Below are 27,220 nucleotides of genomic sequence, written 5' to 3'. Positions count from 1 at the left end.
CCAAGGAGGGAGTCAAACGTTGAAGAGGGAGCAAGGCGGGGCACATATCCTGGACACAATTCTACCCAAGAACTGCCACCTCCACTTCACCCTCTGGATCATCCACCTGGAAGGTGGGATGATGGCCCCATTTTTCAGAGGTGACAAACTGAGACCTGGGGACCACCTCTGCCACAAAAGCACACGCCCCCAGTGCTCAGTGCTATGCTAAGCTCTTTAGATTGTGGGGCCCTCTGCTGCATTGCATTTTCCCACAGAAACCCGTAGACCTGGCTAAAAGTCACCCACTGTGCGCAAGTAGAAACTGAGGCATAGGCCTGGCTGGTCCCAGCAAAAGGCTTTATTTACCCCTCCCCCGCCCCGCCCCCGCCCCCAGGACCCCATCCTCCAATCTCTTTTCTGACAGTCTGGGGTCTCAGTTGGAGACCCAAGTAGCAAAGGTGGAGGGCAGCCTTGAGCAAACAAGGTTGAGGCTCCTGAGCCCCCCTCAGCCACTTTTACCCCCTTGGCTAATCAGAGACATGAGCGAAGGGCCTCAGCCTCTAAGGGAAAGCGGTGAAGGGAGACTTAGAGACCTTCCCCTCTCAGGACACACGGTTGGGGCGGGGCTTCCACCCAAATCGCCTGCGGGGCTGGGACTCTCATTTCAGGCGCCCTTCCACCGCGGCCTTGGGGATCAGGAAATCTTTTATCCAAGGCGCACTGATCGGCTAGGGACCGAGAGGAGTGGGATGAGGCGTCCGGGAACAGGGTCCCGACCCAAGCAATGGCCAAAAATAATAATACTGAGAAGGATTCCTGCGCAAAAAAAAGTAAGACAAACTAGCATCGCTCCCGGCAGCCGGCGTTACCTGGAGTCGGCGGGCGGCGGCCGCCGGAGCGATTACTCACTGCGTGGCGCACCCCACCCGCTGGCCGTTGAGCGGATTTTTCCGTGGGGGGTGTCAATGAGTGGGGGGAGCTCCTTACCGCTTACCTCCTGGACCTCGCTCTCGCCCGCGGGCGGAACCCTCACAGGGCCCGGTCGCTGCTCTCAAGGGGGCCCATTTTCCCCGTCTGCCCACGCGGGAGCTCCCTCCTGAGGCCCCCCGGGCGCCCCGAAGAACCCCGGCCCCGTTCCGCACGAGAGGGACAGCTGAGCCAGAGTGAGGGCCGCGGAACTCTGTGCTTCCAGCTTTTTCTCCGTCTTCCCTCCAGCAAAGTCTGGGCCGGAGGTTGCCCGCGGAGGACGGAGGAGAGGCGAGATGCAGTGAGAGGGGGGCCGTTGGGTCGAGACTGGTGGGACCCGCGTGCCGATGGCGTGGAGTGAGTAGGGGACGACTTTCAGGCCCCGGGGGAGGAAGAAGCGCTGGACATGGAAGCTGGAGGAGCTCAGGGACCGCTCAGTGGGGTGGCGGGACCAGAGCTGGGGTGAGGGCTAGACAGTATTGCGTGGGGGTGGGGAGGGGAGAGGGCCAAGGCTGAGGCCACAGGGGACACTGAAGCGGCATGGGGCCGACAGCGGGGTGCAGGAAAGTGGGCGGGAATATGAAACGGAGTTGGGGGCTCCAGGTCCCACACTGGGGGTGGGGATCCTGAAGCTGGCTGGGTTCAAATGGGAAGTCCCAGGCCGGTAGGGTTGGGTGGGAGGGGGTTCAGGGCCACAGGGCAGGGCGCGCGCGGTGCGCGGCGGGGCGGAGGCCGGACGGGTGGGGCGCGCGGTGCCCGCGGGCGGGCGGGCGGGCAGCGCAGAAGCCGGTGCGGGGCCCGTCGCTCCCACCCCCCCCAGGGCCGGGCCGGGCCGGGGGCGGGGCCGGGCGGGGCCAGCGGCGCATTAGCGCCTTGTCAATTCGGCTGCTCAGACTTGCTCCGGCCTCCCCGCCCGCGCCCAGCGACGTGCGGGCTGCCCAGCCCGCGCCCTCCTGCGCCCCGCGCCGCCGCTGTCGCTGCCCGCCGCGCGCCCCCGGCAGCGCCGGCCCCATGCCCGCCGGCCGCCTGGGCCCCGCCGCCCAATCCGCGCGGCGGCCGCCGCCGCTGCTGCCCCTACTGCTGTTCTGCGTCCTCGGGGCGCCGCGAGACGGATCAGGAGCCCGTGAGTACCCAGCTCCCTGCTCTCCCCTTCTCGCAAGGGCGGAGAGAATGCGCCCTGGGGGCAGCCGCGGGGGGGGGAGGGAGCGCAGGCGCCACCTGGACAGCCCGGGAACAAAGGAAGGCGCCCCCGGCACGGCCCTCGGGGCGCCCTCACCTGCGGGGCGCACAGCGCAGCAGTCCACTGGCCCGCGGGTCCGGCTTCCGCGCCCGAGGCCTTACCTGGGCCGCCGGGCCGAGGACTCCTGGCCCGGCCCCCGGAGTTTCGGGGGCCGCGGCCTCGGACCCTCTGCATGCCGGGACTCGGCGGGCGCACGCAACAGCGTCCGCGGACTCCGAGCCGCGGAGACCGCGGGGCACCGCTCCTGGGCGGGGGCGCACGCGGAAGGCGCGCTGGGTGCCGGCCCCGAACCCCCCCCTCCGTGGAGGGATGAGCCCCACGAGGAAGGCGGGGCAGGAGGGGGGCGGCTCTGGCCGCCTGGCGCGCGGCCCGGGGTCCCCGGGGACGCGCCTCTCCGCGGGCCGGCGCCGCCGCCCTCCCCCGGCGGGACACCGCGCGCGGGGGTCCGCGGAGTCCCAGCCACAGGGGCAGCTCAGAACTGTTACCCGCCGGGCTGCGCTGGGCTGGGAGCCTCCAGCAAGAGAAATCTTTGTGAGCCAGTGGGTGAGAGGGAGAGGAATCGAGCCAGCGAGACCGGGCACCGCGGGCCCAGCCTTGGGTGAGGGGGCCCGGAAACCCATAGCTGGGCAGACCAAGACCCCCGCTCCGTCGAGAGCTCTTGACCTTGGCATTCTCTGTCCCCCACCCCATGCCCACCCCCTCCAGGACACCGTCTCTACATCCAGACCCGCTCAGGGACACACCCAGAGCCACACAAAGACACACTGGCTTGTGGCCCGTCACCCTGGCCCTGAGACGCACACACTGAATCCCAGATGCACATTCGCACACCATCGGGGAGCACACACATTCCATCCCTGGCACACACACTTTCGTGGTCACACACTCATTCTTCAGGGGATAGAACACAGGAGCACACACGCAGGCAAAGCCTGCCCTGGACACTCATAGTCGCTCCACACACTGTGTCCAGACATGCAGGTCACCCCAGGTGGACACCCACTGCTGCCCAGGACGCCCCCCACTGCAAAGAGCTGTCTGCAGGCTCCCTGCAGTGCTTCCCCCAGAGAGGGCAGGGTCCGCGCACCCCCTAGGGGCACTTGCTGAAAACCCAGCAGTCCAGGACGCCTGGGCAGGTGAGGGGCTGCCCCCGGCCCTGCCTGGATCCCTGATGCCTTTGCCAGACAGTGGGCAGCGTCTGTGAGTGCCAGTGTTTGTGGCAGGCTTTGTTTCCAGCCTGCAGAGCAGCAGGGAAGGTGGTGGTGGTGGTGGGGTGGCTGTTGTACGTGTGTTTTTTCCTTTAAGGGGGAAGAAATTAAATAAAAGATTCTCACACCTCGGCAATATGTTTCTACTTACGGTGTGTCTTAGCACCTGACCAGCAGGCGGGTGGGTCGTAAAGTGTCTGCAGGTATCAGTGGGATGGGAGATGGGGACCCCTGTGGGGACCCCAGGATGGAGGCCACCCTCCCGCATTGCTTGCAGAGAATCTCACACTTTTCCCTTTTAAAACACATGGTGTTTCTTTTTAATAACGGCAGTGGCTCCAGATTGGAAAGTGGGAAAGGGAAAAACTTTTAAAGGCCCCAGCTCTGCGGGAATGGCAGGGAGGCAGGGATGTAGGGTGGGAGGGCTGTCCAAAAGCCTAGCCCAGGGATCTGCTTTGGGGAGCCTTCAGGAGGCCCCCCGAGTCAGGCCAAGGGCCCCCCCAACCTCGATGGGCTCTTCCCAGCTGCTTTGCTGAAGAATGTGTCCTGAGTGCCGTGGCCCATTATTTGGGGAGCTCAGAGCCGGGAGGGGCTGGAATCCTAATAGTTCCTAGGCTCTCTGGACTTTGTAATCTCATCCCATTAATCTCCCCAGCAGGTAGAATATATTTTCTTCCCATTTTATGGAAGAGGAAACTGAGAACAGGAGAGGGGAACCCAATTGCCCAGGTGCTCCAGCTGGTATTGGCACCCACGTTACAGGAGGAGAAGGCCTCCCTCTGACCTTTCCTGCTGGAGCTAGGGGTGGTTGTGGCGGGGGGTGGGGGGGGCTGGCCTGTCCAGGCCCGCCTGGCCTTGCCCTCTCGCCCCGTCCCCCGCCCAGCCCTTGGAGGGCAGCTGCAGCTGCTGGCAGGCAAGCAATGCTAGTCCAGGCCAGGTGGGTGTGGCAGAGGGGCAGTGCCCCCCAGCCAAGACCCCCCAGAAAGCCCCTTCCTGACTAGGCTTTGATGATGGGTGGGGCGGCAAGAGGGATGTGACCCACTCCCGAAGGACTGGGAGTGGGTCTGGGGTCCATGCAGGCCAGGCCTGCCTGTGACTCCCACCCTGCTGGAGGTGGGGGCAGGCAGGAAGTGGTGGGTGGGCCGGGGCAGAGATGCTGGCACGCCCGAGTTCATGCAGGAGGAATTCCGAATTAGCCAGCGGCTGGCTGCCTGGGACCTCCGGGGCGGCCCCCTGGTCCTCCCCCCACTCCGCCCCGGCCGCCCCCGCCTCCTCGGCTCTGGCCCGCTCACCCGGCTCCTTCGCACGGACGCTGAGACCTCCGGAGAGCCCTGGGCCAAGCCTCAAACGCAACTGTGATCCGAGGTTCCAGCAAGATATGGCCCTCAAGCCAAGTTTGCCCCGGAAAATTGTCAGGACTGGCCCCTGGAACCCTGTCCACCCGGCCTCTCCCATTTAGGGCAGTGAAGGCCTGCATAAGGCAGCCGCTGGCATTGTCGTCGGTGGGGGGGGGTGTGCTTCTAGGGGGCCAGGATCATCCTGTCCTTGGCGGCCATCTCAAGGAAGCTAGGCTGCCCTCCCCTCTGCCCCCCTGCAGTCAGTCCCTTCTAACTGTTGCCTGGGGATCCTTTAAAAGTGTAAATCCCTTCCCTGTTCAGAATCCTGAAATTCTCCCTACCCTGCCAGGCCCCTGCCGACCTCCCAGACCTCATTTCCTACAATTCCTGCCTCAGGACTTTTGCACTTGCTGCTCCCACTGCCTGGATACTTTCTCCTACATATTTTTGTGGCTACTTCTTTCAGTTTATTCAGATCTCAGCTCAAATGCTACCTCCCCAGACAGGCCTCCTGTGCCATTGAGCTGCCATTGCTGACTAAGCTTTACTTTCTCCTTATCCTCTTAGATATTTATTAGATCTTTTTCCTGCTGCTCCCTTAGATTCAAGGCCCACAAGGGCTGGAATCTTGGGTATCTTGGTCACCATGGTGCCCCCAGCTCCTGGTACACTGTAGGTGATCAGTGAATGAAGGATTGAGCAAGTGAGTGAATGAGTCCCTACAACTGCTCTTGGTGGAGGGCAGCTCCTTTTCAGAGATGCAGAGAACTCCCTGGGCCGAACATCCACGGTCAGCTGGGGGCATTCGAATCCAGGTCAGCCTGGCTTAAAGGTCCCACAGGGTTGTTCTCACGACAGTATTTTCACTGCTCAAACAAGTGTGTGTGTTCGATACCATGATGCCCGCTCCCCAGATAGGGAGACTGAGACTCAGGGAGGGGTGCCGGAGGCTTGGGCTCTGAGTACCCTCCCCTTTCTCTGGCCCTGGGTTTCCCTCTGGGTAAATCAGGCTCCTCTTAGGTTCCGATCTCCAGAAGAGGGAGCCCTGAGCGTCCCTGAGGCCCAGTGCTCAGCACCCAACTCACAGAACCCAGTTTAGGAAGTCACTTCCCAGAATCTGAGCAACATAATGGCCCTAGGGACCAGGGACTTTCTTGTTCCCATTTGGCAGATTAGGAAAAATGAGTCAAAGGACAGAGTGAGTCAAGGGACTGAGTCAAGTTCCTTTGGATGGTTGTTTGGAAGCTAGAACTTGCCCGAGCCACCTTCCATCCTAGCACAGAGCAGGACTTTGGAGACAGAGAGGTCTGGGTTTGAATAATGTGTCCTTCCTTCAGTCAGTGACCCTAGAAAGGGGATTTGATCTCTCAGACACTTGAGTTTTTTAATCTATAAAAGAGCGGGATTTTTGCCCTGGACAGGTAGCTCAATCGGTTAGGGTATCCTCCTGACAGGCCAAGGTTGCGGGTTCCTTCTCCAGTCAGGGCACATGTAAAAATCACCCAATGAATGCATAAGTAAGTGAAACACCAAACTGAGGTTTCCTTCTCTCTCTAAAATCAATCAATAAAACATGCTGACTTAAAAAAAAAAAGTACAAAAAGTACAGGATTTTCATAGGGAGTCCCCCACACAGACAACTACTGTGTGTGAGGCCCTCGGGATGTAAGGGCAAGAACTCACAATCTTTTATTTCTAATTGTCAAAAATGAAATAATACTTAAAAAAAAAAGCAGAGTGTGTAGGGTTTCTCAGAACTATATGTGAAGCAAGAATGGCTTGAATGTGAGTGGGCATTTTTGCCTGAGGTTTGTAACCACTCAGAGCCTTGAGTAGGTCAGTGATGAAGTGGCTTGGATAAACTAACTGAAACCTATTTGCTCATCTGTAAAATGGGGGTAAAAAACCCTGGCCGGGTAGCTCAGTTGGTTAGAGTGTCATCCAAAAAAGCCAAGTTTGCAGGTTTGATATCTGGTCAGGGCACATACAAGAAAGAATCAACCAATGAATGCATAAATAAGTGGAACAAGTAGGTTTCTCTTTCTCTCCCCCTTCTTCCCACCCTCCCTTTCTCTAAAATTAAAAAAAAAAAACAAAAAAAAAGCAAGGAGGGGGGATAATAGTAAAGAGCACCTTTACAGGATTGTCATGAGCCCTGGAGGTCCTAGCATGGTGGGGCTCCAGGGCAGTTCTCTACCAGGCCTGACAGGCCCTCTTCTCTGACCCCAGACACAGCTGTGATCAGCCCCCAGGACCCCACGCTCCTCATCGGCTCCTCCCTGCAGGCCACGTGCTCAGTGCACGGTGACCCATCGGGCCCCACTGCAGAGGGCCTCTACTGGACCCTCAACGGGCGCCGCTTGCCCCCTGAGCTCTCTCGTGTGCTCAATGCTTCCACCCTGGCCCTAGCCCTGGCCAACCTCAATGGATCCAGGCAGCAGTCGGGGGACAACCTCGTGTGCCACGCCCGAGATGGCAGCATCCTGGCGGGCTCCTGCCTCTATGTTGGCCGTAAGTGGCCCCCAGGACCCTCGGGTAGCTTTTGGGAGCAGCATCTCCCTTTGGAGGGGGGCATGAATCATGGGCCCTCTGGCCCGGGGCTGGATGGTGGTCATGCACACTTGCATGGGTTGAGCGGTATGGGCCTCTGGGATGGGAATGAGTGTCTGGAGGACCCCTCTTTTGGCCCCATCCCCAAGAGAGCTCATGCAGGGGAGTCATGCCAATACCCATCCTGCCCATCCTCCTTCCATTCTGAGGTGGGGGCTGGCTGGCAACCAGCAACCCCTCTGACTGTCCTCAGCCAGTCCAGACCCTCAGCCCCTGCACCCCCTCCTCAGTGCCCCCAGAGAAACCCTTCAACATCAGTTGCTGGTCCAAGAACATGAAGGACCTGACATGCCGCTGGACACCGGGGGCCCATGGAGAGACCTTCCTCCACACGAACTACTCCCTGAAGTACAAGCTGAGGTTGGTGGTGGCCCTGGGTGACATTTGTCCCAGCCTGGCTGTGAGGCCTTTACCAAGCCTGCCCGCCCTCTCAGCCCCGTGTCCTATGTATTCTGGTGCTGCCCTAGTAAGTGTCTTCACTCCCCCCCCCCCCCCCGCTTCCCCTGCAGGTGGTATGGACAGGACAACACGTGTGAGGAGTACCACACAGTGGGACCTCACTCCTGTCACATCCCCAAGGACCTGGCCCTCTTTACCCCCTACGAGATCTGGGTGGAAGCCACCAACAGGCTGGGCTCGGCCCGCTCAGATGTGCTCACACTGGACATCCTGGATGTGGGTGAGACACCCCCCAGGGGTGGACCCTGTCCCCTACCAAGCCCAGCCTCGGCTGCATCTCTGGTCCAACACTGATGGTTGGGGCGGGGAGTGCTCATCGACCCCTAGTCCTCTGAATCAGCCAGGATAGCTCCACTCTGAGGAGGATGCCTGGTCTGGCCCCCTTCTCCAAAGCCCAGGTGTGCCGGAGGGCCCCCACCCCTCAGCTGGGAGGGGGCGCCCAGGTCTGAGGCACCCCAGGAAGCCACAGCCTGGAGCTGGGGGTGGGGGGGTGTTCCAGGCTGGAGGCAGGAAATGGATGATCTGCAGCAGAATTGGGCCTAATCTAATTAGGGTGTTTCTCAGCCCTGAGCAGGCCTGCGCCTTAACCCTTTCAGCCCCTCACCAAGGCCTCAGGGGGAGAGCCAGCTCTCCCTCCTTCCCACAGGACTCCCAGAAGGATCCCAGATCCCTCCTGGCTTGGAGCCACCCCTACCCCAGCCTGCTTCCCGCTTCGCTTCCTGAAGTCTTGAGGCTGCGGTGGGCATGTTCTCAGCTTCAGTTGTCCCTCTGCACCCAGCAAGGCCGTCATAATGACGACCTTTGTAAGGTGGGGAGGAGCTGGAGATGAGGGGTGATGGTCCCCTGGCCTCCTGGGAATAATAACAATCATATTATAGGCCAGGCAGTGTCTGCTTTTACAGAATTCCCTGAAGATAGGATTATGTTGCTCCTGTCACTGATAATAATGGTGATAACAGCTAACATTAATTGAGTGCTTCTAGGCGCTGAGTGTTTCCCGAATATTGTCTAATGTAATCCACCCGTCCTCGAGGGGGGTGGAGCGGGGGGAACGGAAGCAGGTGCCACCTAAGCCACGTGCTCTGGGATTTGAACTCAGATAGGGGCCAGCCAGGTCAGAGGAGACTGTGACTAAGCCCCGCCCCACCCCACCCCCGCCCCGCAGTGACCACCGATCCCCCGCCCGACGTGCACGTGAGCCGAGTTGGGGGCCTGGAGGACCAGCTGAGCGTTCGCTGGGTTTCCCCGCCCGCCCTCAAGGACTTCCTCTTCCAAGCCAAGTACCAGATCCGCTACCGCGTGGAGGACAGTGTGGATTGGAAGGTGTCCATCCCCCGTCCCCCACCCTGCCCTGGCCGGGCCGGGCCCTCCCTGACCTCTGACCATGCCCTTGCTGCCCAGGTGGTGGACGATGTGAGCAACCAGACCTCGTGCCGCCTGGCGGGCTTGAAGCCAGGCACCGTGTACTTCGTTCAGGTGCGCTGCAACCCCTTTGGCATCTATGGCTCCAAAAAGGCAGGGATCTGGAGCGAGTGGAGCCACCCCACAGCTGCCTCCACGCCCCGCAGTGGTGAGCACCCCAACAGGGCTGGGGGGTTACAGGACCGGTCCTAAATCAGCCTGGGCTTCTGTTTTCTTGTTCGTTTGGTTTTTTCTTCCAGGAGAACAGAGGTCTCAAACTGATGGCCCCGGGGTCAAATTTTGACCCTTGAATCTATTCTCTTCGATACATCATTTGAAAAACAAACAAACAAACAAACAACCTATGACTTGCAGACATTTACAAACAGGAAGTTATAACACAAATGTCCTAGATGCCCTAGAAAAATTATCTGGAAGATGTAACAGGACACACAGCCAGAGTTGCCCCACGACCCCTATCAGCAAAGGCTGCTCCTGTATGCCTGGTCCTCTCTCTCCGGGTGCCTCATCCCCAGCTGGCCCGGTTCACCCACCTGTACCTCCTCCCCAGCCCCCAAGGGCAAGTGAGTTTGAGACCCCTGCTTTCAAGGCTGATGGGCTGCCAACTGTCCCTCTGATGGGCCTCAGTTTTCCCTTCTGATCCAGGTAGGGGGATAAGGACAGTCAGGGGCCTGGGTCTGGCTCCTCTTGCCCCCTGGGGTTCCTCTTAGCCCGTTGACCTCCATTGTCTCCTTTGTGAAATGATATGAAATCCATTACTTGAAATGTCTGGCTTCAGCTTACCCATCTGGAAAGTGGGGATGATAATGATTCCTGTCTCAGGCTGTCATGCAGGTGAGATGCAGTGCAATAACCCTCATAGTGAGCGCCACCTAAGCCTCCCTTCCCCTTCTCCTCCCGCGGTTTCACCAAAAGGTTGGTCCCCTTTTCTCAGGTGAGGACGCTTTGGCCTCAGGAGGTTTAGCCAGCCCCCAAGGTCATACCCGGATCTGAACTCAATTTGCCAGAAGTCCAGGGCCATGCTCCCTCCTGAGACGATGGGGAAACCAAGGTCCAGAGAGGGTCTCAGAATCAGGGAGGGGCAGAGCCTAGCTCTAGCCAGCTCCCCAGCCCCCACTGTGGGGCCCTCCAGGTTCTGGGGTGGGCGGAGCTAGCATGACCGGGGAGGGGCTGAGCCTTGGCCCCTGCTCGTGCCCAGCACCTGCGATTCTTGCGCGGGAGCCAGCAGGCGGCTGCGTCTGCAGAGGAGGCTGGGGAGGCTGGGGGAGGCCAGCAGGGGCCTGGGCTGTGCCAGGGCCTGTCAGCGGGTCCCCTGTGTTATTTATGACGTGAGGCCGATGTCCTTATCCGCCGGCCTGTTCGGGGCTGGCTGAGTCCAGCAGCTGTACCGGCAGGCGGGCCTCCTGTCTGGCCCTCCCACCAGCTCCCCATCCCATTGGCTCATGCTCCCAGGGGCTGTCTCCTTTCGAATTTCTGTCCTCTCTTCCCTCTGTCTCTTTCTGCCTTTCTTGGTTTCGGTGTCCCTACGTCCCTAGGCTCTCTGTCCCTCTACTTTCTCCATACCTCGTCCTCCCTCTCAATTCCTTGGCCGACCCGCATGACTTTGGCTTTCCCTGCACCTCTTGTCTTTCTGTCCCCAACTCTCAGTCTCTGCCTCTGTTTCTCTCTCCCTTTCTCTGCCCCCTGCTCTGTCTCTGCGTCCCATCTCTCAGGCCTTGACCTCTCATCTTCTCTCCCAACTCCCTCCACTCACACCTGGCTCAGGCCACAGGAATCGGGTTCCTGGAGATGTGGAGGAGGAGCCCCTTCCTCTCCCAACCCCACACCTCCTCAGGGGCGCAGCTGGGCTGCTGGGCTGGGCGGTAGGGAGGACCCTGTCTGGTCTCCTGGAAATGGGGGGCGGTCCCCGAGGGGAACGCACTCCGCCGTACGGGGACCCTCCCTCCGTTGCCCGCGCGCGCCCTCTGTCGGGCTCGTCCTGACGCTGCCGCTCCGCCCTCATCAGAGCGTCCGGGCCCGGGCGGCGGGGCGTGCGAGCCGCGGGGCGGAGAGCCGAGCTCGGGGCCGGTGCGGCGCGAGCTCAAGCAGTTCCTGGGCTGGCTCAAGAAGCACGCGTACTGCTCGAACCTCAGTTTCCGCCTCTACGACCAATGGCGAGCTTGGATGCAGAAGTCGCACAAGACGCGAAACCAGGTAGGAAGGAGGGACCCGTGGGCGAAGGATGAGGGGTGGAGTGGGGAGGTAGGTTCGCAGTCCCCAGACACCACCTCCTTCCTTCCAAGCACAGGACGAGGGGATCCTGCCCTCGGGCAGACGCAGCGCGGCGAGAGGTAAGGGGGGCCCAGGTGGGTGGGCGATAGGAAGACAAGGACCCTTCCTGGTGGCCAGTAGGCCGTGGGCCTTCGTTTTATTTATCAGCATTTACTGAGCACCAACTGTGTGCCTGGCCCTGTGGCTTTTAGCCTAGTAAGAGCACCCAACTTCTTGAAAATGTGCAAAGTGGAACGCCATCCTCAGGAATAAATGAACATATTGGTCCAAGTTAGCATGTTTGAGCACCTACCGCATGTGGCCCTTTGCCAAAGGTTTTACCTGCAGTACACCCTGTGGGGATGCACAGATGTTGTTACTTCTCAGATGGGGAACCAAGGCTCAGGGAGAGGCAGTACCCTGCCCAAGGTCACTCATCTGAAAGTGGTGGGGCCAGGGCCTGAACTGGAGGGGGTTGGGGGCTCTTCAGTTGCTCTGCTGTGCTGGCTGTCCCAGGCTCTCTGCTTAGCCTGACTTCCCCTCTGCCTACAGGTCCTGCCAGATAAACTCTAAAGGCTGGAGCCGCTCTCCCTGCTTCATGGAGACCCAGGGCTGCACCCAGATTGAGGCCACCTCTGAACCCTCACCTCATGGTGCCTGAACACCTGTTGCAGGAGCTGGAGTGGGCACCGAGCTCCAGGGATCACATCTCTGTCCTCCATGCGAGGCCACCCTTGGGTCCACCCGTTGGTGTGGGGGGTGAGCATTGGTCAAGCTGCCCAGAACCCCTGACAGGGCTGAGGGTGAGGAGGAGTCATTACTTCCCTCACCCACGACCCCACCAAAGAATCTTTTTAAATAAATGAGCTACTTAGGTGCCCTGATTGTTAAGATGAGTTTGGGGCTGCAGAGGCCTGGGGTGGGAACCGTAGAGCAGACATGACACTTTGCGATTGAGATCCTCACCTCCAAGAATTTCAGACTTTTTCTCCTCAGGATTAGAACTGTGTTTCTAAGCTCCTTGGAGAGTGATCAGTCTGGGGGAAGGGAGTCTCCCACCCTCCGTCCCTGCCCTGTGGGGTCCCCTCACCGGTATATACTCCCTAGCACCCCAGGATGCAGAGACAGCAGAACAGCCGCAGATGAAGGGGTTCATTATTTGTGTGAGGTGCGGTGACCTCGAGGAGGGTTAACAGCCCAGCAGGGCTCAACTCAGCCATCTAGGAGTCAAAGCTGGGTGCCCGACCCATTTCCCATCTTTGACCTTAGCTGGTCCCTGGGGAGTCAGCTAAGGTCAGCAGATTCTGCCTCAAACCTGAGGCCCTGGAGAACCTTGCTGATGGCTTCCATGCTTTTAATAACCCTGTAAGAGCTAATGGGAACTATAAATAAAACCCAGATGGGGCAAATTAGCCTACACTGTACAGCTCTGAGGGGGCTGTGGCAAGCCCTGGGCTGTCCTGCCCACCACTGAACCTCTAGGCAGCATTAGTGTCCAGGAGGGCCATTTGGGTGCCTGGGAATAGGGGTGGACCTGCAGGTCACAGTGGGCAGAGAGAAAAGACCATCTGGGATGAGTGTATCCTATCAAGAGGGTATACAGTGTTACTGTGGCGGATGAAGGGGTGTGCATGTGTGCGCGCTTGGGGTGGGCAGGGGCAGGGATGTGCAGGCATGTGCTCAGTGGGGCCTGGGTGACGGGTCCAAGCTCCAAGTCCAGCCATGTGAGCAGGATTGGTGTCTGAGATGTGCAGCTGTCCCAGGAAAGGATAGTGAGTCTGGTGTGGAAATGGAGTGTGCGCGCACTGGAGGAAATGCGCTGTATCTGGGAGCCACCAGGCGTGGACTCCAGTGTGTACACCCTTTGGGTTGTGTGCGGGCCCAGGGGGATCTGATGGTGCCAGCCCTCGGGCACACTTGTCTGGGAGTACATGCCTGGCCTATGTGCAAATACATCTAGCATGGCTGTTCACTGGGAGGAGGCACTCACGTCATTAGCTGACACAATTGTAGTGTGTTCTCTTGCCTTGTCAGCTCTAGTGCTCCCATCATTGGTTGCAGCAGGGCCACCTGGTGCAGTGGGGCGGGGCAGCAAGGAGGGTATCACAGCAGGCAAAGACTACCCCCAGCTCTCCCACAGACGTTATCAGGGAAGAGATGCCAGAAAGGCAGTGAAGGGGTGGGGAGTAGCAAAAGGGGGTGCTTTGTGTGGGAGGAGCCTGGGATTCAGTTAAGAGGGACTCCTGAGGAGGGAGTAGAGTAGGCAAGCCCTAGTCAGTGCAGAGCTCCTTGTGGGCAGCACGTAGGCGTGGCATAGGACTAGCAAGTCAACCAGGTATTGGTTGCAGGGGCAGAGTAGTTGAAGGCTTATGGTCTTGGGGGTGAGACAGGGTGCTATAATTCCCAGGGTGGAAGTAGGCCAAAAACCTAGACTGGGACCAGGATCTCCTAAGTGGGTGGCCATGGAATCCCAAGTAGAGTGTGATATGGGTGTGGCTTTGCATGAACTTAGTCTGGGAATAGTGTATTTCAGCCAGGATTGGCTGTAGAGGCATAGTATGGTCTTGGAACCCTAGAGCAAGAGTAGGCCCAGAACTTAGGCTAGGGTCTAGGTTACTCTGAGGGGGAAAGCCTGAAAACCCACCTGGGAAGTTGAGGACTGGATCTGAGGCATTAAGAGCCCAAAGGGAGGAGCTTTGTCATTCAGGCAGGTCATCCAGGACAGCATTAATGAAACCCGGGAGACAGGTGGAGACCAGGAGGCCAGAGACTCTCAAGTTAAGCCTTAGTGAGATTGAGGTGGGGCAGGAAGGGCTGGGATCCGGTGCTCTGGGGTTGGGGTTTTAGTGGACTGGAATCTTCTGGCCCCTTGCCCAACAAGCACAGAGCAGGCCCAGCATTCCACCGCGGGAGACTAGGCTTCAGAGTAGGGGGCAGCGGCCAGTGGTCAGGGTCTGCTCCAGCAGCCATAGGCTGCGCACATGGCACATGAGCAGCAGCTGTGCTCTGGGGTTGGCCAACTTGGCCTCTATCGCTAGCACCTCCTGCAAGGTGGAGGCGGCTTGGGTCACCTTGTGCAGTGTGGCCTGGTAGTACAGGAAGTCTTATGTCGGGACACTACACAGGTACTGGCTGTGGCCTCTGAGGCTATGACCCCAGGCTCTCAGACCCTGCACCAGCATCAGCCACCTGAAAGCCACCCCAATAAAATGTCTAGACCCAATTGTGGAGAATGCTGATACCTGCAGAGAAACTAAACAGGCCCAATGCTGTGCTTGGGGTAGACCCACCCTGCGGACTGCATGGGGACTTACCTTAGGCCCCCTAGCAAACGCTGCCCCCTCTTCTGTCAAAGCAGCTGCCCTGGGACCCAGCTCCGCCCCTAGGCATGCCCACCTCCGGAGCAATGGGGGCCGAATCAGTACAGGCAGGTACTCCTACAGCCAGCAGCAGGCCTTCATGGGCTCTACTCGGATTGGTGGATGCACTGCACCAGCACCCAGGTGTTGGGGGTGGGCATTATGTCAGAGCCCCTGAGCTTGAATCTCCCCCAACACGTATTTCTGTTCCACACAGGGCCAGGTCAGGTTCCTTGACCTTTGGGGCTCCTCTAGCTTCCCCAACTTCAGGTGTGATATGAATAGCAGGCCAACCTTGGTGATCGTGACTGTGCAACTCTGCCCACGCCCAGGAGGCTGCTCTGCTAGGTGGCCCCCACAGGCTTGGAAGTCTCCAGACCCCAGCCTGTGGCCCTCCAAACCCGAAACCTGGAGACGGGAGAATGGGGAGGGAAGACCAGGGACTATCCAGGAACCAACCCCTGCCTCCCCGCCAGCCCTTGCTTTCGCCCAGTGCCTTTAGTTTGTCATTTATGTCTCTGAGAATAGCAAGACTGTTCCTGTTTATAGGCTGCTATATGGTGACATCAACAACTTCCTGTCATACACAAAACATCCCCCACACAAGGAAAACCAGTCATACAATGCCACCAGGTTGTAACAAGAGTGGGATTTCAACTCAGACTGTGTGAAGACCTCAGAAATTATCTGAAGGGAGGACCCTGGGAACAGGGGTGAGGCACACTGGGCAGAGATGGCCTCTGAGCTTTCTGCTAAAGACTGATCACTTAGAACTCTGAGCAGCTTTCTTTTCCAGGAGTGGAAACTGGATCCCTTAAGATGGTGGTGGCCTGGCCTACAGAGAAGCAGTTGTAGTTTCACAGTGATGAAACCAAACAGATATGGAAACACTGAGATTCCAGTCTTTAACTGGCAATGCAAGTGTCAGCTAATCTTAGGCATTTTCCAGGCCTGGGTTGCAACCTACGTCAAGCCCCAATTGTCCCAAAAAAGCATGGTCTCAGGATGTCCAGTGGACAGCCCTCACCTAACTTGCCACAGCATGATATAAAGTCTTAAAATAAATAGGAGAGGAAAAAAAAAAGTCCTCTTCCAAAATCATTGTTCTCAGGTGGAAGCCATGTGCTTCTAGATTAAGAACTGAGAACAGGTGTTTTACACCAGGTAGGGACAGAGTAAATGACCCTATAGTGTGAAGACCCCTGGCCTGAGGTCTTCATTCCCATTACAGATGACAATTGAGATGGGTGGGCTCGCTAGGTTCCATGGAAGAGGGCCAGGACCACAACCTGTTTTACAGATGAGGGACCCAAAAGGACAGGACTGCCAAGGGCTCTGCAGAGTCAGTCTCTAAGGGAGATGCCCACACCTTGCAAATCTTCCCCACTGGACAGACCAGCCACATGGACACCAGTTACTGCTCCAGTCAATGAAAGGGAAACTTTATTGAGGCCCCAGGGTCACAGGGATTAGGCAGAAGACTGCCCTATAGGCCAGAGGAGGTGATGGAGGGGCCTTATTTAACCTTCTTCTTGGGGCGCAGGTTGTTGGTGTGGCCACACTTCTTCTTGCGGCAGTTGACAGCACGGGGGTGCAGGCGGGCATAACACCTGCACAGGGGCAGGAAGGGCTGACTGGTCAGGGTGCCTGACCACTCCCAACCAGGGCCAGCCTCCCCCAACCCCAGGCCTACATACTTGCGGCAGATCATCTTGTCACAGTTGTACTTCTGGGCGAGCTGGCGGAGGGAGGGCTCGATGATGCCACCACGCAGACGAAGCACCAAGTGCAGTGTGGACTCTACAAGAAATGAGGATTGGGGAGAGACACGAGACTCAGCCTGAGCCCAGGACTTGGTCCACAGGTACAGGGCAGAGCCCTCTAGTACCCTGGAGACCACAGCTTCTCAGGTCTGACAGGTACACGTCAGATTCCTTTAGGAGATGGCCACACCAGCCCTTGGGGAGTTTGAGGCTAGTAAATGCCAAAAGTGGTTGGCATTACCAGCTGGCTTCCCAACAGGTAAGGTGATTTCTAAGTGGTGTGAGGGTGACTCATTATTTTTTGCTAAACAAAATAAAGCTCGTCACTGCAAAGAGTGACACTGATTTTATAGTAGTTATCATATTTAAAGAAAAAAACAACAAACCTGTTTTAAGAAAGAAAGAAGGTGAATGATAACATGGGAAACCACTGACATTTGGAATTACAAGTAGCGATCATGAGATACTTTCCAGGGACAAAAACAGTATCTTGCTCAAGTCGCCCTATCCTCCTGTGATGCTCACCTTAAGGACAACCCCACTCTTGGTGCCAAGGAGGCTATCAGTGCCAAATCTTGGTCCACAGGTACAGGGCAGAGCCCTCCAGTGACCTGTAGACTAGAGCTTCTCAGGTCTGACAGGTACTCATCAGAATCCTTTGGGAGACGGCCACACCAGCCCTCAGGGAGTTTGAGGCTAATAAATGCCAACAGTGGTGACCAGCTGGCTTCCCAACAGGTAAGGGCCCCTTCCTGGGGCCCTGTCCAGTAAACACACACCAAATACCTTTCTGAATGTTGTAGTCTGAGAGAGTGCGGCCATCCTCCAGCTGTTTGCCCGCAAAAATCAGTCGCTGCTGGTCAGGCGGGATGCCTATGGATAGAGGCAAATTCAGTTACTGAGACTCTGGAAAGTTTTACTGGCAGCTCCTTCCCTCCCCCCACAGAACTTCATCATTAATCCTAACCTGTCAAAAGGGAAACCCTGATAGAAATGGCAAGATGTTTTCCTATAATTACACAGGGGAAGCACTGGCAAGGCCTCAGCACTCAGACTTAGCCCAACTTACCCTCCTTGTCTTGGATTTTAGCTTTGACATTCTCAATGGTGTCACTCGGCTCAACCTCAAGGGTGATGGTCTTGCCAGTCAGGGTCTTCACAAAGATCTGCATCTCTGCGTCTGCTGGGGAAGCTGGGACAAAGTAGTGAGTACTGCAGGATTGAACATCTTGAGCTTGGGCTGGCCAGCCTATGCCCTGACTGCCAGTCCTGGCCACAGTGACCCCAACTGCAGGCCCACCTCAGTGCCTGTTTCCTTCCATCCTTTCAAGTCTGCAGATGCAATCAAAAGTACATGTCCTGAGTACCATCTTGACAGACACATTTCCCCTGTGATCTGGAGGTTCCATCAATCCACCCTCCCTCCCTCATTCCCTCCCCTGCACCAGCCCCTGGCCACATGTGCTCCACAAAATACCCTTCCTGAAGCTTGGGTGGGAATCTTAGCAGCCACCTCTAGTCCCTCTTCTCTCCAACTCCAAGCTCATACTCACTTTGGCTTCCTTCTCAGTTACCCCCAAAATTCTCAGACCACGCCTCTTGCCTTTCCTCCAAACCATAATTATCTGCCAACCACGCGCCTTATACTTGTTTACACAGGCCATTCTTTTCTTTTTCAAAAAAATCCAAAAAGCCTACGAGACGGACACTACCAGCCTCTCCTTACAGATGAAGAAAAGGAGGCAGGTCGAGTCCCACTTCGGGAGATGGGAAGCGTGTGATACTTTTAAAGTAACTGGCAGTGTTTAACACGGAAAAAAACGTTTACATGCTTAATATCCCACCCCATTAACTGAGATCTGCCCAGGAGACCCATCCCCGCCCCGAGACCCCGTCAGCTAGCTGAGGCCGGTGGCGCGGGTAAAACACTCCCAAAAGCAGGTTCGCCCCTCGGGCCCCAGTCGGGGGCCTAGAACGCAGGCCCTACGCCCTGCTTAGCCGACCCGCCGAGCCCGACCCCCACAAACCGACCTCAGCCGCCCCCTCCGCTGTCCCCGGGTCCCCCGTTGCCTCCCGCTTGACCCAGGCCCAAAGCGAACCCGCACGGACGCCACAACCAACGCACTCCGCCGCCTCGTTGAGAAGAAAGAGGGCGGCGGAACCGGAAACCGCCAAATCGCCGCCGAGAGCGCCTGCGCACCGAGCACGCTGCACGCATGCGTCACAATTCGCGCTGCGCGTCATGCCCCGCCCCGCCGCCATGTTGCGTGCTGGCGAACGAAGCCGCGGCATCTGTGGGCGAGCGTCTCCCCCCTGCGGCTGACTGTGGGCTTCCGCCCCGGGTCGAGTGAGAAGAATGCCACAACTCACCAGGTGTTTCCACCCGCTGTCTCAGGGTCGGCTCGTGGAGGGCGCTCGAGTACTTAGTGGGTATACCAGGCCCTTGTGTGCTAAGTCGAAGGCATTAAACAGAGGGTCTACAGGTTCAGGAAGAGGGGGTGTAACAGAGAAGGTAGGAAGAGGCGCGGGACCCGTGGGAGCCACCTAAGCACCTAACACCCAGAGTCAGTTCTAAAATTTTCTGGCGGCTATGCGCTGATCTGGGGCGGCGCGTAGGGGAGCAGGGAGAGCAGGTGGGGCTGGTGCATTCACTCAAAATGGGGTGGGACCCAGGAGACTCGTGGAAGGCTAAAAAAAGTGGCAGGCGCGTGAAAACAGGTGAGGACCAAGAAGTTACTTGTGGGTTTAGCAGCATACCTCTTTATATCCTGTTGCTCCTGTGGACCAGGCAAAAGCAGACTCTCAAGTGTGAGAAGATGCCTTTAATTAACATTTTTTGAGTGCTTCAAAGATGAAGGGCCTCTTGAGTTTCTAATGGGGAAGGAGACCCAGCTCAGTTCCCTGCGACTGAGGTGTGGAATTATTCAAAGAGGTAAGGCATGGATTTCAGCTGGTGCCACAGAATTTTTAAAACCGGCAATACCTGTTTAGTCAGGGGCAATGACCTCATTTCCCTTAGATTGTCAAATTAATAACAACAGCCAACACAATAGCTGTCTGGTGTGAATGAATCAAAATTATACTTTTTGGGGGGGGGGTCAGGCAAAAATATTTTCTGACGTGCTGCAGAATTTTAGTAATTAGTTTATGTGTGCCATGAAATGAAAAATGTTGAAAAATCACTGAGGTAAGGGAACAGTGTTGCGAGCAATAGTGATAGGAACTTGGGTTATTACAGCTGCCACCACCTGAGACTCCCACCAAGGGCAGCCACATCTTCTAGCTCAGGGGTGCGTGGCTATGTGCACCCCATCCTGTCCCTCCCACATCCAGCACTTCTCCCCTTTCTAAGCTGATGGACAACGATGGAAGGAAGCCACTGCTAGGTACACCGTTCTCTTTTTAGTAACGGAGTCTTTTTATTGATAACTTCCCAACAGCATCTGTAAATATCGGATACAAAAATATTCCGTTAAATTCTGTTTTCCAAGGTGGCTCGGCTTGCTTCATGGAGGCCCTGGGAGAGGACTGCAGGGCCCTCAGGGTCCACACCTCTGGTCAGACAGGGGTGGGCATTATCACGCTTGGGGCTGAGTGGATACAGGAGCAGGTTCTTTCATGAGCTTTCTATAACTGTTTCAGAAACCTTGAGATACTATTGGAGAAAGTATTTAATACTTTCATTGGAGGAAGAGACAGGGAGACGAGAACTATTATGTGCAAGAATGGAGCGGGGGGAACTCAGACATGATAGTGCTTGCCCACTTCAAGGAGGTCCTGACTGGGGTGCTGAGACAGGGTCTCTCTGGCTTTTGTCTTTGGGGGACCTTTAAATGTTGTTCAGAGCAGACCTCAGGCCTAGCTCTGGAAAAGCTTCCTTGTGCCCAGCCCAACAACTCCAAATGGCTGCTCATCCCCTGGCCTGGAAGAGGGTCTGAAGGAGAGAGATGCTCTCAGTGAGGAAGGAGTGGGAATGACAGACCCCCAGGAATTCCACACCCTTGGAGGGTGCCTTGTCTCCCAGGGTGCCCTGGATGACAGAATAAGGTGGTAAACCTAACCGTCTTGAGGCAGGGTTACCTGCCGCCACCTCAGATACCTGGAGAGCCCTACGACCCCTTGGAGCACCTGGGAGCAGGGCTACTCCCCCAGCAGCTCCTTGTCATCCATCTGGCCGTGGCCATTGATGGCAGGGGAATCAGGCTGGATGTGGGACAGGTCCTCGAAGCCAGGGCTGAAGGAGGGCGAGATGGTGTCTGGGCTTGTGTCACAGGAGCCTGTGCTCTGTTCTGAGGTGGCGATGGTGGTTGTGGTGCTGGGTGGGATAGGATCTTCATCATCGTCCTCCAGGAAGGATGCTTCCGGGATGTCTGGGGGAAGGAGGCCCAGGCAGGAGTTGGCTTAATCGCCATGAGGGATTAACTGGGCCTGTGATCCCTTGACAGCAAAGCCTCCACCCTACCTCCATGGGACTTGACTTCATCCATTTTACAGAAGAGGGAGCTGAAGCCCAGGCGGGTGAGAGGCTTCCCTTTAAGGTGAGGCGAGGTAAGGACTCAGGCTCTCTGGATCACGCTGACATGGGTCTTAGCGGTGAGATTGAGCCTAGCTCTGCCCTTGGCTATGTCACCTGAGCCAGGCCCCTCACCAGCCCTTGCCTCAGCTCGTTGCTCAATAAACTGGGGCTGATGACAACAGCATTGCCTCTGTACCTGTGGCTGTTAGCAGCCAAGGGGTGGAGAGCTGTTGGCCCACTCAGCACATGGGGTAAACTGAGGTTCAGGGTAAGGGAACCCTGTGCTTCCTCTGACAAGTTGGGGCCCCTCTGGGCCTCCGTTTTGCTGTGTGAAATGAGGATACTCACAGCCCCCACCTCACAGGTGGTTGTGGGTAACAGCCTGCTTATAGCACTCACCGAGGCAAGAATTGCCACTGTTCTTATCCATGTTCCCCCATGCAACCTTCCAAAAGGCAGCCCTGGGCTGAAAAGGCTGTCATTCAAGTGTCGCAGAGACCAGACATGGGGCACAGGAGCCCTGGGTGACACTTACGGCTGAAGGCCTCTGGGTGCTGCCTGGCCAGCTTCCCTTTCAGCGTCCTGTGGGGGAAGGGAAGAAGGTACATAGGCTGAACCCCTTGAGCAGATAGGCTGGGCCCTGTGCAGGCTAACAACCCTTGCTGTTAGCTCTGGGTAGATGGATGGTGGGAACCTCCCTCTCACTGCTTGTCCCACTGTGCTCCTGGGCTGGTGGGAGACCCAGGTGCTCAGCCCTGTGGAACTCCCACCCTCGGTGTGGGTACCCTCAGTGGGGGGGTGTGTGTGGAGGATGGGATGAGGCCCAATGAACAGGTCAGGGGAGGCGGGAAGTGCTGGCTGCCCACACTCTAAATCCTAGCAATCTGATTTGCATCTTGAGAGAAGAGCTGGATAGAGGGTTAGGGGGACAGGAGGCTGGCCTTTCACTGTTGGCTCTTTGCCCACCTTTTCTGCATCATGTGTCTGGTGCTGCATTGCACTTTTCAAAAGATAAAATTTAAATTCAGAAATTTCAGGATTTTTACCCCAGAGTTCAGATCTTTGTGGATGCTAACTACGCCACGAAGCCTTGTAAAACAAGCAAGCTGGATCTCCCCGTTACTCTTTTTTTGTGGAGCAGGTGGCCCTATTAAAAAAGGGAGGACCCAAGGCTTGGAGCTGGAGGCAGAGGCCAGTGGGGCAAAGCACCCACCTAATCCTGCGGAAGATGCTGTCCAGGTCCCGCTTCATCTCCACCAGGGTCCTCGTATGGTGCAGGAAGCGCTCACTCATCTGCTGCAGCCGGGCACTTGATAGGTTGTTGAAATTTGCCAGCATCTCATTGGTCTTCTCAAAGCGGTCCAGCCTGTGGCAGAGAGGCCACCAATGCCTCTGTTCAGCCTCCAGGGCTCTGCCAAGTGAGCATGCTAAACCTCTTTGCTGCTCCATGAGCTTTGCATGTGTTGTTCTCTTCTCCTACAAAGCTCTACTTGATGAGTGAGCCACTCAGCAAACTACTATTCAACCTTCAAAACCTTACTCAAGTGTGCCCTTCTCATGTAGCCTTCACCCTCTCTCTCAAGCACACTCTTTGACTCCCGTAGTCCCAGGCTGTTTCTCTGACACAGCCCTGACCATGATGCCAGGAAGGTTTGTGTCTGGTTTTGTCTTCCCTCACACTAGGAATTCCCCAGGGCCAGGTCTGAATCTGACCTAAAGAACTAGGAGAAAGGTAGGTACTGTTGGTACCCAGACATACCCGGCAACTCTGTCAACAGGGCGGGAAGATAAGGGTATCAGGTCCATGTTGTGTCATAAATGGAAGGAAGAACCTTCGGCTTAAAGACACAGAAATAAAGCCTGTGTTTCCACCCCCCAGTTGTGTCAGCCCTTCTTCCCCACAGGTCAGGCCAGAATTAGAATGGGGCGGCAGTGACCATAGTGCCAAGCCCCAAGGAGGGCAAAGGGGCATTCACAGCCCCTCGAAGAGACTCCAGGTGCTCTGCAGACAGCTTGGTCTGAGAAACCAGGCTCGCAACAGGAAGTCAGCCCACTGGCTCCCTTATATCCCCAGCAGCCCCTTCCCATCCTCCCAACTTTCCCTGCTCCAGGCCTTGGGACAGGAGCTGCTGTGGACTCTGCCAAGCCATCCGCAGCTGTGAAACCATCCCAAAGCCCTGTTTCCTGTGCCAAGGCGTCACCTCCAGGCCACGAAAAAATTTCCTTTAGAGCAAGCCAGCAGATTTGCTCATTTCCTTCATTTTATCACCATTGTGGGGCCAGGGTAGGGGCGGGCAGGGAAAGAATGCTGGCCGGCAAAGTGGATTCCTTCCCACGCCTGGGCCCTCGGCCCTTGGCTACCACTCACATGTTCTTCTGGGCCAGGATGATGGCATTGACGTCATCCACATTCACCATGCTCAGGATGCGGCTGCAGAAGACCCTCGAGGCCGAGTCCGGGGGGTCCATCTCTTCCTCCTCCTCCGCTGCCTAAAATAGGGAGGAAGAAAGTATTCAGTCTGCACCAGGCACTGGGAGAGATGGGACAGAGAGAGGGGCTGGGAACCCCACAGGTTGCTTAAATGTGAGTTGGTCATGCCACCTGAGCCTCAGTTGTCATCTTGAGAATTTGGAGTTTTTCAAGAACTCCAGGAGATCATATTTATGACTTGCACCGAAATACATCAGAATCCCATCTCTCCTCTCTGGCACCTAGTCTCAATGTACCCAAAGCCAGTGGCACCCTCTAACTGCACAGATGTGCCCACTTCCTCCCACACCCCCCCACTCCCACCTTTGCCCATCTCCACTTCAGGGCCTTTGCATCTGCTGTCTACACTAGCAGAACATGCAAGACTGCCCCTTCAGATCATTACCACCTCTGAGGACTTCTCTCCCAGGAAGTCCTTGATAACTGTCCCTACTCTGGTCACTTTTATCACTTCACTTTGTTTTAATTGCTTCACTGGCTCATATTAGTTGTCAGTACACCTGTTTGCCTGTCTTCCCACAGCAATATCAGCTCCAAGAGAGTCAAGGTGTGTGTCTCTCACATGCTGCTCTGTCTCCAGAGCCCAGCCTAGAACCTGGCTCACAGCAAGGGAGCACCAGAACTTCATCTGGCAGAGGCAAACAAGACCTTTCAAACTCTGCTCTGACACTAGACTTTTAGCAGCAAATTAAAGCCAAGAATTTCAGGCACTTGAACCCAGGCTGTGGGCCCCAGCAATCCAGATGGCTCTATAGCCCTCCGCTTCCCTGGCACGCAGATAATCATCCCAGTTGGTGGGGGCTTCCTGGATCAGGACAGGGCAAGGAAGCCCACAGCCCTGGTCGGTGTGGCTCGGTGGGTTGAGCACTGGCCTGTGAACCAAAAGGTTGCCTGTTCAATCACTGGTCAGTGCACATACCTGGGCTGGGGACCAGGTCCCCAACTGGGGGCATGCAAGAGGCAACCTAGTGATGTTTCTCTTGCATATTGATGCTCCTCTTTTCCTTCTCCTCTAACAAATAAAATCTTAAAAAAAAAAAAAAAGCCATAGTTTCAGCACTGATCCTCTTGGTGGGGGGCTTTGGGAAAAACCTAGAACCATGACATAGCTTGGTTCTGGGGCACACACATTTAATTGCAAACAGAAAGGCCCACTTGCCATTGGTTAAGATTCACAGGATCAGGAAGGGCTTTCATAGCCTACTTACTCCACCCTCTACTGAGTATCAGTTTTATACATGGGAACTATTACCCTTATATGTGAGAAAACAAGCTCAGAGACCTAGGCGCTGGGCCACTGTCACACAGCCAGTGAGCCTGAGTCACAACTCAAATGCCCACGGTCTGCAGGATCTACAAAGGTGTGAAGCTGTACAGATGCTCAGTATCTACCCATGACAACACAGCAGCTTCATACTGCAGTTGCTTCTTGCCAGACTTCTTTTTCCAGGAATAAAAAAGGAAATAGGGTCTTTTGTTCCCCCTGTGACATCGTCTAACACGTTAGCAACTAATACTTTTTTCCTCAAAACACCATAGAGACCAAGTGTATTTCTGCCCTGAATCTAGCTAGCAGTTTGCAACCCCTAACCTGCCTTTTGGAAATAAGCTGCCATACCACCTGGTGAAATTCTGTCCCTCTACCAATAATCACTGTTTATTGAGCTCCCACTGTGTGCTCAATATGGGCACCCACAGGCTCCACATTTCAATAAAAGCATGATCATGTATACTTGGGCTCAAAGGGCAGAACCATGTCATTGGAAGCCCACAACTAAAGACTGGCAAGTACAGGATTTGGACCTGCAGGAAATGTTTCTGCTTCAAAGTAGGGTTCTTTCCTGACTCTGGTTCCCAGATGTGAGAGATTCAAGGAACACTCCTCCACCCCCAGCTGCCTCTCTCAGGAAGGCTTCCCTGACTATCACCTAGTTTGAACCACATTAAGGGTAGAAATGACCCAACAAAGACTTTGGGCCCTGCTCCAAATACATTTATGAGGGAAACACGCGGAGAGGGAGGCTGTGTGACCTTCGCAAAGTCATCTCACCTCCCTGGACCAGTTTTCTCATCCAAAAATGGTAGTAACAAACAATCAGAATCTCACAGGGCTGTCTGTGGGAACTGAAACCAACAATAAGAAGCAGAACTCGGAGCAGGGTGTTTCTCCAAGGGAAGTGTAAAGAAGTCCTAGGAAGGGGCGTGAGAATCAGGATATTTGACGAGGGCCTCCCTGGTGCTTCCAAGAATATGAGCAAATTTAATCCTCAATCACCCCTACAAGGCAGACACTATCGTTCACCTCCGAGGGCAACCAAGGCTCACAGGGGTGGGTCCCGACGCCCAAGGTCAAACGGCGAGGCGTAGAGGCGCCGCAATTCCACCCAGGTCATTTAATAGAATTTAATTTGGCGGCCCAAGCTTAGCAAAACCCCGGAGTGGGGACGGGGCTCCCATATCCCCTCACACCCCGACCCTGCAAATCGGGGAAACTGAGGCCCAGGCAGGCAACGCCCGGATCCGGGTGACACTGCAGACCTGAACACAGGCGGCCCCAACTCCCGCAACCCGGACCCGGACCCACTTAACAGACGGGGAAACTGAGGCCTGTGTACAGGAGGGGTGCGCAGATGTGGCCAGTGGCGCACCACACCCCGCGAGAGCCCGGAGGCTGCGCCCAACCTGGCCTGGCTCCCCAGCGGTACCGGCGGCCCCAGCCCCACCCAGAACTTGGCCCCGGCGTCGGTGGCAGCGGCACCTGCACATCTGGCGGACTTGCTCGCGCTTCCGGGATGGCGCCCGCGCCGCCGTGACGTCACCACGCACCATGCGCCAGAGCTTAGGAGGCGGTGACTTGTCCGGGACCGACTTGCTTGCGTGGAGGCGCGGCAGGAAAAGGTGGGACTTACATGCAGTTTCAGTTCTCATGTGCGTCACAACGCGTAGCCAATCAAGTCGTCCCTATCGCGCCGGCGTAGTTCTCAAAGCCCAAGTTCCAAGGCAGAGCGGAAGGGGGTGGAGGGTGAAAGATGTATGATTGTATGACTCGTGTTTTTGCTCATTTTTTTTTCTCGGTTCAAGATCCCATTTAGTCACATCTCCTTATACTCCTCTACTCTGTGACAGTTACTCAGTCTTTCCTAATCTCTCATGACCTTAATACTTTGGAAGACTACTGGTTTTGTAGAACACCCATCAATATGGGTTTACCCAGTTTCCTTAGGATTTGACTGAAGTTGAGTTTGGACAGGAATCTCAAAAAGATGTGTCCTCAGTGTATCGTATCGGGAGGAACGCGATGTTGACTGATAACTTGCTTTCTGCAATGTCTTGCCAGTTTCTCAACTATTAAGTTACTATTTTCGCCTTTGCAGTTAATAAGCATCCTATGAGATAAGAGACAATGCAAATATCCTAAGGTTTTGTTTTTTCAACATTTTATTTTACTTTTTTAAAAAATTGGTTTGAGAAAGAAGTATTGATTTGTTGTTTGACTTATTTATGGAGTCATTAGTTGATCCTTGCATGTGTCCTGACCGGATATCAAACCCACAAAGTTAGGTATTGGGACGATGCTCTAACCAACTGAGCTAGCTGGTTAAGGCCTCTTTTAACAT

At 56.1% G+C, this 27,220-nt stretch overlaps 4 protein-coding genes across 5 annotated transcripts; 1 reads left to right on the top strand and 3 right to left on the bottom strand.

The window, feature by feature from the left end:
- Nucleotides 1–1,959: 1,959 nt before the first annotated feature.
- On the top strand, nucleotides 1,960–12,338 carry CRLF1 (cytokine receptor like factor 1). Its single transcript, XM_054578742.1, has 9 exons — nucleotides 1,960–2,071; nucleotides 6,963–7,244; nucleotides 7,574–7,703; nucleotides 7,853–8,022; nucleotides 8,968–9,125; nucleotides 9,204–9,372; nucleotides 11,230–11,417; nucleotides 11,512–11,554; nucleotides 12,027–12,338. Exons 1-9 carry the CDS (start codon nucleotides 1,960–1,962, stop codon nucleotides 12,038–12,040), a joined length of 1,266 nt encoding a protein of 421 aa, XP_054434717.1. The 3' UTR covers nucleotides 12,041–12,338.
- A 420-nt stretch (nucleotides 12,339–12,758) lies between these two features.
- Nucleotides 12,759–14,994, bottom strand: REX1BD (required for excision 1-B domain containing). The gene is given in 4 exon segments (XM_054578812.1): nucleotides 12,759–12,837; nucleotides 13,465–13,560; nucleotides 14,430–14,663; nucleotides 14,945–14,994. Coding segments are annotated over 4 exon segments (459 nt in total).
- Nucleotides 14,995–16,259: 1,265 nt separating this feature from the next.
- On the bottom strand, nucleotides 16,260–18,791 carry UBA52 (ubiquitin A-52 residue ribosomal protein fusion product 1). 2 transcript variants are annotated; one of them, XM_054578741.1, is made up of 5 exons: nucleotides 18,696–18,791; nucleotides 17,666–17,788; nucleotides 17,383–17,469; nucleotides 16,531–16,633; nucleotides 16,260–16,443 (listed from the first exon to the last, which is right to left on the bottom strand). In XM_054578741.1, exons 2-5 carry the CDS (start codon nucleotides 17,766–17,768, stop codon nucleotides 16,350–16,352), a joined length of 387 nt encoding a protein of 128 aa, XP_054434716.1. In that variant the 5' UTR covers nucleotides 17,769–17,788; nucleotides 18,696–18,791; the 3' UTR covers nucleotides 16,260–16,349. The 2 variants fall into 2 exon arrangements, with proteins under 2 accessions (XP_054434716.1, XP_054434715.1); XM_054578740.1 differs by having other exon boundaries at nucleotides 18,628–18,761.
- Nucleotides 18,792–19,990: 1,199 nt separating this feature from the next.
- KXD1 (KxDL motif containing 1) lies at nucleotides 19,991–26,424 on the bottom strand. Its single transcript, XM_054578739.1, has 5 exons — nucleotides 26,362–26,424; nucleotides 23,481–23,602; nucleotides 22,326–22,478; nucleotides 21,648–21,694; nucleotides 19,991–20,966 (listed from the first exon to the last, which is right to left on the bottom strand). Exons 2-5 carry the CDS (start codon nucleotides 23,579–23,581, stop codon nucleotides 20,737–20,739), a joined length of 531 nt encoding a protein of 176 aa, XP_054434714.1. The 5' UTR covers nucleotides 23,582–23,602; nucleotides 26,362–26,424; the 3' UTR covers nucleotides 19,991–20,736.
- Between the last annotated feature and the right edge of the window lie 796 nt (nucleotides 26,425–27,220).

The sequence above is a fragment of the Pteronotus mesoamericanus genome, unplaced genomic scaffold (genome assembly GCF_021234165.1).
Source record: "Pteronotus mesoamericanus isolate MK-2021 breed Mesoamerican mustached bat unplaced genomic scaffold, CSHL_Meso_final contig_502, whole genome shotgun sequence".
Lineage (NCBI taxonomy): Eukaryota > Metazoa > Chordata > Mammalia > Chiroptera > Mormoopidae > Pteronotus > Pteronotus mesoamericanus.
This window is presented reverse-complemented; position numbering and strand designations above follow the sequence as displayed.